Source organism: Gallinula chloropus (assembly GCF_964237585.1).
Source record: "Gallinula chloropus genome assembly, chromosome: 21".
NCBI classification, from domain to species: domain Eukaryota; kingdom Metazoa; phylum Chordata; class Aves; order Gruiformes; family Rallidae; genus Gallinula; species Gallinula chloropus.
The window spans coordinates 9045402-9055255 of NC_140106.1; the positions used below are offsets into that span (position 1 = coordinate 9045402).

Below are 9854 nucleotides of genomic sequence, written 5' to 3' on the forward strand. Positions count from 1 at the left end.
CACAAATAAAGATCCTCTCAAAAGCAACAGGCGCCCTGGGGGCACAGCAGGATTTGGGGAGCAGAGTCTGACCTCGGTGGCTGCAGCATCTGAACCTTATCCCTTCCCCAGTGAGGCCCCAGCAGCCAGATCTGGCCTTTCCCCAGGGTGCTGGGCAGGGCAGAGTGCCCATCCCTAACTGGTGCAGCAACAGGGCATTGCCACACTTCCCTGCCTCAGTTTCCCCTTACCAGGATAAGAGCAGATTTTCAAGCCAGGCGGGAAGGACAGGGAGCAGCTGCAGGGGGGTGCAGCTGTATCCCACTGCCACTGGAATAAGGGCAGCTGGGATGCCCTGGACCACTGCACTGGGGATGCACAGCCAAAGTGGCCCGGAGAGGCGATGGCGGGGGGGGGGGGGGGCGGGGGGACACGACCCGGAGCCCCACTCTGGTTTTGGGAAGAGGAAGCAGCTTCCTTCTTTCTCCTGAGCATCTCGCAGGGATCCACCCCCGCCTGCCGCAGAGCCCTGGCTGGGGTTCAGCGACACGGCAGCGCCCAGGTGAGGCGTGCCGGGGAGGGGATTTCGCTGCGGTTGGGGCCAGACCCCGCTGAATCAACACAATCGGGGTGCCGCCGGCCTTGGCAGCGCTCCCACCTCCGCCCAAGCCCCCAGCTCCCGCAGCCCTGCCCTCCCCGCCCTCTTACAGCCCTGGTATTGCAGTGTGGGGGGGGGGGATGCTCAGCACACCCTGCGCTGCTCATGTACTCTGCTGGAGCATCGCAAAACCCCCCTCCCCTCCCAAACCAACAACAGAGAAGAAGCCCCCAGCATCAGGCAAAAGGTCTTTCCCCACCACCACCACCTTCCCTGCCTGCTTGCTGTAAAAAACAACCACAAACACTAGATTTTTGGGGTGCATCCAGCACGGCACAGCTGGGCCAGGGAGGGGATTGTCCTGCTCTGCCCTGCACTGGGGTGGCCTCACCTCCAGCCCTGGGGGCAGGTTTGGGTGCCACAGGACAAGAGGGACTGGAAACTATTGGAGAGTGTCCAGAGGAGGGCAGGGAGGATGGGGAAGGGTCTGGAGGGGAAGGTTCCTGAGGAGAGGCTGAAGGTCCTGAGATTGTTCAGAGGAGGCTGAGGGGAGACCTCATGGGGTCTGTGGCTTCCTGACAAGGGGAGCGAAGGGGCAGCACCGATCTCTCCCCTCTCTTTGGGGACCAGGGACAGAACCCCAGGGAACGGGGTGAAGCTGCACCAGGGGAGGTTTAGGCTGGTGTCAGGAAGAGGTTCTGTGCTGAGAGGGGGGTCAGGCACTGGCACAGGCTCCCCAGGGAAGGGGTCACAGCCTGAGCTGAGGGCAAGAGGCCATTGGATGATGCGCTCAGTGCCAGCTCTGACTGAGCTGGGCTGTGTGGAGCCAGGAGTCGGGCTGGATGGGCCTTCCAGGTCCCTCCCAGCCCAGGAGATTCCAGGACGGCGGGATTTGGGCGCACAGGGGCGCGGGACACGCGGCGGCGAGTTTGTTGCCCTTTTAAGGGCCGGCGCGGCCCTTTTAACAGCGGTGGGGCCCACCGGGGCTCGGCCAGTGCGCATGCGCGGTACCGGCCGTTGCACCGTTCGACTTGGTCCCTTCGCTTCCGGCCGCCGCTGCCGCCACCGGGAGGGGGGTGGGTGAGAACCGGGGGGCGATAGTGGGGGGTCTGCCTGCCCGGGGCTGCCCGGCACGGCTCGGGGCTGCGGGCCCGCCAGCACCATGGTGTCCTGGATGCTCAGTCGGGTGATCGTGTGAGTGGGGGGCGCGGTTTGGGGGGGGGTGGGGGTGGTCCCGGTGCCTCCGGGGCTGCGCGGCGGCGGTACCCGGGGTTGGGGGGGGGGTGGGTGTGTGTAGGGGGGTGTCTGCCCGGAGGGAAGGGGATGCTCACTCAGGGGCTGAGGCTACGCGGTGGGGGGTGCCCGCGGGATTCGAACCCGCGGCTCCCGCTTGAACGGGCGGGCAGCATCCCCAGCCCCCCGGGGCGGGGTCCCCCGGGAAGCGAGTTCGCGGGAGCAGCCCGGTGCTGGGGGGCTGGTTTTACCGCCGAGGCTCCCAGCCGGTGCTGTCGCTTTCCCCAGCGACTCCTGGGCCGGCACGTGGTGGGTGAGCTGCGGCGTTGGGACAGGCAGCCCCCGCTGCCCCGTGCCTCACAGCCCTCCTCCCTTACAGGCTGGTCTTTGGGATGCTCTACCCTGCCTACGCTTCCTACAAAGCCGTGAAGACCAAAAACATCCGGGAATATGTGAGTAAAGTGCCTGGGCTGCTCCTTCCCAGGGGGCTCCAGCCCTGGGCAGCTCCTTCCTTCCCGGGCTCCTTTGTGGGCTTCCACCTCTGGGCTGCTGCTTCCTGGCTGCTCCTTCCTTCCTAGGGGGGCTCCAGCCCCGGGCTGAGAGGCTCTCTCACTCCCCACAGGTCCGCTGGATGATGTACTGGATCGTCTTTGCTCTCTTCATGGCCACAGAGACCTTGACCGACCTGTTCATCTCCTGGTGAGGCTGGTGCAGGAGATGGGGGTGGGATGGGGGAAACAAAGCCAGGTCTCCAGACCTGATGCTTCCTCAGATCCCCCATCTACCCCCCCACCTTGCTTTCCATCAGGTTTCCTTTCTACTACGAGGTTAAGATGGCCTTTGTCCTCTGGCTGCTCTCCCCCTACACCCGGGGGTCCAGCCTCCTCTACCGCAAATTCGTGCACCCCACGCTGTCCAAAAAGGAGAAGGTACCGACTGCCTGGCGTGGGGAGGGGTCTTCCTGGGGGGTGAAGGGGGGAGCTCAGCCCTTCCAAGCCAGGGCTGTGTGCTCCCTGGGCTGTGGATGCTCAGCACCACCCTGCTTCTCTCGGCAGGACATCGACACGTATGTCATCCGGGCTCGGGAGCGTGGCTACGAGATGATGGTGCGCTACGGCAAGAGGGGCCTCAACCTGGCAGCCACGGCTGCTGTGCAGGCAGCTGCCAAGGTACCAGGATCAGGGCAGGCTGCTCTCTGCTTCCCTAAGGATGCTTCAGCTCTGGGAGGGAGCTCTCACCCCGGCACGGGTGGCATTGGTGGTGCGGGTGCCTGGGTGGGATCACCTTGGTGCCTATCCCTGTGTGTTGGGGTGCTCTGGTATTTTGGGGTTTGCCCTGTGGGCTCGTTTCCAGCTTTCCCATCCTCCTTCCCAGAGCCAGGGTGCGTTGGCCGGGCGGCTCCGCAGCTTCAGCATGCAGGACCTGCGCTCCATCCCCGACGAAGCCCCCGTGCACTACCAGGACCCCCTGTACCTGGAGGAGCAGGAGAGCCGCAGGCAGCTGCTGGGTGAGCTGATCACAGAGGTTCAAGCGAGGTCCTGGGTTGGGGGGAGGGTTGTACCAAGAGCTGTTGTGTGACCCACCCCCCATCCCTGTCCCCAGCCTACCCTATGCCTTCAGCCAGCCGGCAGTACGAGAGTGAGACGGAGGAAGAGGAGATGTGCTCGGAGTCACAGGTCTTGCCCGAGCCTTTGCCCTATTCCTGGGACTCCAAACCCCCCTCCCGCAGCCAGAGCCTGCGTGCAGCAAGGAAGAGGACATCGGTCAAGGAGGTATCATGGGGAAGTGTGGGGTACACAGGGGTGTCAGGCTGGGGCGAGGGGGACCTGACCCATCCCTCCCTCTGCCCCAGGGCTCTTCCCGGATCACACGCCCCCGGATCAGGAAGAAAGTGACTCCTCCAGAGCAGGACATCTGACCTGCCCGTGGGGAAACCTCACGCCAGGAGTCTTAACTTGAGTTTTGCTGCTGCAGCATCCAGGAGGAAGCCCTGGCTGGTGCATCCCTGGCTGCAGTGGTGGTGTTACACTGTAATATACCTCCTCTGACCTCTGCGCTTGCCCGGCTGCACCGCGCACCTCCGGCTGCCTCGTGGAGTGGGGGGGGGGGCAGCTCAGACCCTGCTGCTGCAGGTCAGCGTGGGGTCCACCCCCCCTCCCACCCCATAAAACACTATGGGCTCTGCCCACCCCGTAATCCCCCCCCCCACCTCCTCCTTTTCCTGCTGCTACCTTAACTCCCCACAGCCCCTCTTCCCTGGGAACAGTGACGTGCCTTGTCCGTCTGTCCTCTGAAGCCAAAGATACAGCCCCTGGCCAGGGCCACCCCCCCCCCAACACCCCCACGGCTGCAGACTGACACCCCCACACTTGAATTGGGGCGCTGGTGCCTGACCCGTGCCCTGCCTGGCACTATGTGGCTTTTAATGTTATTCCCACCCCCCAATTCCCTGCCCCCCAAAACAGGGGGGGTCTTGATATGGAGAAATAAACCTTGTCTTAGACTTTCACCCACAGGACTTGTCCCCTTCCCCTGGAGCTGGGAGGGACCTTGTGGGCCACATGGGATTTTGGGGTTGAGGGGGACACAGGGAGGTGGATGCCAGGGTGTGCATGGGATTTTGGGGTTGGGGGGGTACAGGGAGGTGGATGCTGGGGTGTGCATGGGATTTTGGGGTTGGGGGGTACGGGGAGGTGGATGCTGGGGTGTGCATGGGATTTTGGGGTTGGGGGGTACAGGGAGGTGGATGCTGGGGTGTGCATGGGATTTTGGGGTTGGGGGGGTACAGGGAGGTGGATGCTGGGGTGCACGTGGGATTTTGGGGTGAGGTGACAGGGAGGTGGATGCTGGGGAGCATCTCAGCCCCTTGCAGTAGCTGTGTCCCCCACAGTGTGGCAGCAGCAGTTTAGCCCCCCCTGGGACACCCGAGCCCCCGGCATACTACCAGGGCTGCAGACAGACATCCCCATCCTGGCCACCAGCCCTACCTTGTCCCCACAGGCAGCTGCCTCCCCCCTGCCCAGGCTCCCCCATCTCCCCTTGGGGGGGGGTGGATCTCTGCTCCCTTTACTCCCCCCCACCACCCCAGGGATTCATCTCCTACCTGGGTGTGGGCACAAAGCCTTTGGGGCAGGGGGGCTGGGACAAGCAGGGTGACACAAGGTGACGATGCTGCTTGTGTCCCTTCTTGGGTCGCAGTGCCCCTGCCAGCCCTCCTGTCCCCTGGTGCCCTGCTCTTTGGCATCAATCCCCTCGCTCCCAATCCATCCTGCCCTCACCCCTCAGGCCACCTTTATTTTTAGCCCCTGATTGCTTTCTGCCTTTGTGGGGGGTGTCTTCCCAGGACATGGAGAGGGTTAGTGTCCCCCCCCCTCTTCCTCTCCCCACAGCCTCCCCAGGGGAGGGAACTATCCCCCCGTGGAGCTTGGCAGGGGGCAGGCAGGGGCAGGCAGGGGTGTTGGAGCAGATTAGGTGGAGGTGGCTGGATTAGCCACGGAAAACTGTCTCAGAGACGATTACTTAAAGCAGCAGGGAAGGGAAGGCTGGGTGGGGACAGCGCAAGGGCCGGGGGGCTGCCCCTATAATCCCCCCTAAAGCCGCTTAAGGAGAGCACAGTTCCTCCAAGGATACAGCCCCGGGGAGGCTGTTGGGGCTGCTTCCCTGCCGCCCTGATGCTGAGCTGGCTGGTGGGGTACACCCAGGGTGGGGTACACAGCCCTTTGGGCCTCCCCACCCAGGGTTGGGAGGAGGATGTGGGGACAAGCTGTGTGATGGGAGAAGCCTTGGAGCATGAGCAGGGTGGGAGGACAGTGGAGACCAGCTTGGGGAAACTGAGGCACGAGCATCGCCGAGAGCGAGCTGGGGAGGGAGCCAGGAGTCCTGGCAGTGCACCCCTCTTTTGGCAAGCCTCTCCTGTGTCCCCCCCCCCAGGGAGTGTAACCCAAGGAGGGGACAAAAGCTGCTCGGGGTGGTACCACCTGTGTGTCCATCCCCATCCTGGGGCTGAGGCAGGGTGCCGGTGCTGATCCCAGCTGCGTCAGCTCACGAGCCTGTGCCAGGCTGCAGTCAGCAAAGCCCTAATCTCCCTCTGCTGGCAGCGCCCCAGCCCAGCAATTAAGTGGCTGACCTGAGCTTGCCCGGCCATGGGGAGGGGGTACCAGGAGAAAGGGGTACCAAGCAATGCTGGCAGTTGGGGAGGGGGCTGCTGAGCTCAGGCTGGTACCCCTGTGAGGGTCCCTTCACCTCAGAGAGTCTATCCCTGCCGTCGGTGGGGTGAAGCATCCCCCTGGGATTGGGGGGGGGGGGGTAGGGGGGGTGATGTAAGCCACCAGCTCGCCTTCCCTGTAAGCAGCTTCCCTGCTGGGATGGCATTACTGCCCATGCCCCGTGGCTCCTGCCAGCTTCCCCGCTCCCATCCCGGGGCTTCCCTGCTCTGCCAGCGTCCCAGAGACCTGGCAGGGGTGCTGGGTGACGCAGGGGTGTCCCCTCTCCCAGCGGGATAGGGATGCTTGTGGTGTTCCAGGGGAGAGTGATGTAAAAGGCTGGGCAGCTGGTGCCCTTTTGCCCCCTTCCCAGGGGAGGGGAGGGGGGGGTACTGCCCGTTCCTGGTGGGCAGCAGCCCGGAGATGGCACGAGCTGGTGCCTTGGCACTGCCAAAGGTCGGTGCTCAGGGGGGTGTCGTGGCTGGAGGCTGCGGGGGGGCGGGGGGGGAGGTGGGGGGGGGGGGTGGCAGCCCTGGCCCTGCTCCCCATGGCTGGCTCTGCTCCCTCCCTGGGGAGCGCCAGGTCACGGGGAGGGAGGGGGGGCAGGGGGTGTTACTCATTAAGGGGATCTGCTGGTGGCTTTGGGTGCCCCCCCCAGAGCCACTCACACCTCCCCACGTGCTGCTGCTGGGTACCAGCTGAGCCCCCCCCCCCACCCCACACCCCCACCCCACACCCCCACCCCACACTGGGGGCACCGAGCACCCCAGCCATGCTCACACAGCCCCTTCCCCAGCCCCTTCCCCAGCCCCTTCCACCCCACTGCCCCCAACCCTGGGCATCTTCTTGGGGGGTGGTGGTGTGATGCTGGTGCCACCTCTGGGGTGCTGAGCTGTCTTGGGGGGCTGGGGGGGTGCCTAGCAGTGCAGCACCCTCCTACAAGCCAACCCCTTTGCTGCAGGGGGGGGGGTCCGGGTGTTCCCCTACCCCTCACCCCGTCTGGTCTCCCCTCACCCCACTTGGGCTCCCCTCACCCCGGCTGGCTTCCCTTCACCCCAGTTGGGCTCCCCTGGGCTCCCCTCACCCCCGCTGGGCTCCCCTCACCCCAGCTGGGCTCCCCTCACTCCAATTGGGTTCCCCTCACCCTGTCTGGTTTCCCCTCACCCCAGTTGGGCTCCCCTCACCCCAGTTGGGCTCCCCTCACCCCGTCTGGGCTCCCCTCACCCCTATTGGGCTTCCTTTACCCTGGCTGGTCTCCCCTCACCCCAGTTGAGCTCCCCTCACCCCAATTGGGCTCCCCTCACCCCAGCTGGTTTCCCCTCACCCCAATTGGGCTCCCCTCACCCCGGCTGGCTTCCCCTCATCCCAGTTGGGCTCCCCTCACCCCAACTGGTCTCCCCTCACCCCAACTGGGTTCCCCTCAGCCTGTCTGGTCTCCCCTCACCCCAGCTGGTCTCCCCTCACCCCAACTGGGCTCCCCTCACCCCAACTGGGCTCCCCTCACCCCAACTGGGTTCCCCTCAGCCTGTCTGGGCTCCCCTCACCCCAGCTGGTCTCCCCTCACCCCAGTTGGGCTCCCCTCACCCCGGCTGGTTTCCCCTCACCCCAGCTGGGCTCCCCTCACCCCAGCTGGCTTCCCCTCACCCCAATTGTGCTCCCCTCACCCCGGCTGGCTTCCCCTCATCCCCAGCTCTCTCGGCGGCCGAGTCAGCTGCTGTGGGCAGAGCCATGTGAGGCCGCACACACATGGCTCCCGGCGCAGCGCTGTATTTTTAGCAGACAGTATCAAAAGCATAATTACGCCTGTTGTTTCAAGGCAGGCTCTTTCCTGGCAGCCCCAGGGAGCTCTCAGCTGCCTCCCGCCGCAGAGGGCAAGGAGGAGCCATGCGGACCCACAGGCAGAATGCTGCCCGTGGGTGGGGGGGCTCGGGTGGGCAGGGGCTGAAAGACACCATGACCACCCCCTCCCCACCCCCCATCCCCTACTCCCATCCACACCATCGGGCAGGTAAGACCTCCCTGCCCCATGCTGAGGGGGCACACAGCATCTCTCTTGCAAACCACCCCCTCCAGTCATGGTGTCCTCAAACACACACCTGCCCCCCCTCCACCCTCCCCGGGGCTGCTGTCGCTGGTGAGGAAGAGGATGGTGAGGAAGAGGATGGCGGGTGGGAAGCGCAGGAGGGGCCAAGGAAGGGGCGTTTGAGGTGACGGGAGTGTGGGAGGACACGACTGAAGGAATGCTGCGTTCCACCCCCTCCCGCAGCCGCCTGTGCCCCCCCCCCTCCCCTCCCTTCACCCCCCTCCCCCCCGGGGACCCGTCTGTCCCCAGCCAGCCCTGCTCTCAGCCCGACCCTGCTCGCGTGGGCACTGAGGATGGGTCTGGCTTGGCATTGCAGGGCTGGTGCCACGTCCCCACGGTGACACCAGAGGCTTTTCCCTGAGGACTTTGGGGACCAGCCTTTGGGGACCACGCAGCATCGCCGGGCGCTGAGGGAAACTGAGGCACTGCCTTGCTCTGGAGCTGAGCAGGCTGCCCATCATTGGTGGCTCCTGGCACGTGCCAGCCTGCCCATCACCATGGCAGGGTGGTGGGGATAGAAGAGGGGTCCAGGCTGAGGGTGAGAGACCCTGGCTGCTCCCAGGTAGGTGCTGTGGGGACCTGAGTGAGTGGGCAGCCTGTGTCCCTGGCTGCCATCCTAAGCCCTCAGCCCCAGGGGCGAGCTTTTAATTACATCAAGGTATTTGGCACTGGGTAAACAGGAGTCCTGGGTGGGAGAGGGGGGGGGGCTCAAGGGGGTGGGTGGCACAGGATGGGCACTGTGCCCCTGCACCGGGGTTTGCTGGGATGGGACATCTTGTCCTGCCTGTCTTCTCCTCCTGGGATGGGAAGGAGGGATGTGGGGAAGGGAGCATCCGGCACCATCCAGCACTGAGTCCTGCATCCCCCCTGAGCATCCCCCTGGGTGCCGGCACCAGGCACAAGGGACGCCAGCAAAGGTGGGTGGGTTGTAGGCAGCTGTGATTCCCCCCCTGTCCCCACTCTATGGCTGGTCCCTCCTGATTTGGGGAGGGGGGACACAAGCCACCCTTACTGCCTCCATCTCCTTACCCTATCCCAACCTCCACCTCGAGGGCACACCGTACCCAAGGGGTGCCCAGGGAAGGGGTGATGGGTGCTATCCCCCCCTCCTTGGGGGGGGAGGGGGGGGTTAGGAAGGGCAGGGTGTGTGTGTGTGTGGGGGGGGTAGTGTCAGGATACAGCCCCCCTCCCCAATCTTGGGGAGAGCATCCCTTCTCTCCCCAGCAGCAGCGAAGCGAGCGGGATTAGCCATGCTTACTCACCTCCCCAAGGGAAAAGCAGGAGATTAGGGCTGGGAGCAGCATCCGACCCTACAGCTACGGGGCCGTACGTACCGGAGAGGCGGCTGCCCAGGCCACCCCGTACCGGCAGCCAGGGCTGGAGGGGAACGCAGCCTGCCAGAGCAGTTGGGCTGTGGCCCTAATTCCCAGAAAGCTGCTCGTGTGGGAGTGAGTGTCCTCCCGTGCCCTCCGCTCCGCTGCAGCCTCCAGACTCCTGAAGGTTTGACGTGGGGTTGGGTTTTTTTTTGGGGGGGGGGGGTATTTTTTTTCCCTTTTTTCCTCTTTTTTTTTCCTCCCCCCCTCTCCTTAAGCACTGGGTGCAGATTAGTGAAAGCTCTCACGGCCATCATGCCTGGTGCTGGGTAAAGGGGAGGGGGGATTTGAGGGGTGAGGGGGGGGGAACCGGGGCTGCCTTCTTCTATCCATGCCCTCGTCTTCCTCACCTGCGCCGTGGTGGAGGCAGGTAGGTGCGTGCCGGG

The 9854-nt window shown here is 64.8% G+C and overlaps 1 protein-coding gene across 1 annotated transcript; it reads left to right on the forward strand.

Moving 5' to 3' along the window:
* Positions 1–1739: 1739 nt before the first annotated feature.
* REEP4 (receptor accessory protein 4) lies at positions 1740–4319 on the forward strand (the record flags this gene model as incomplete). Its single annotated transcript, XM_084273970.1, has 8 exons — positions 1740–1771; positions 2190–2262; positions 2433–2509; positions 2619–2739; positions 2866–2979; positions 3185–3317; positions 3413–3582; positions 3663–4319. The coding sequence occupies 8 exons, from the start codon at positions 1740–1742 to the stop codon at positions 3726–3728; spliced, it is 786 nt and encodes a 261-aa protein (XP_084130096.1). The 3' UTR covers positions 3729–4319.
* Positions 4320–9854: the final 5535 nt, after the last annotated feature.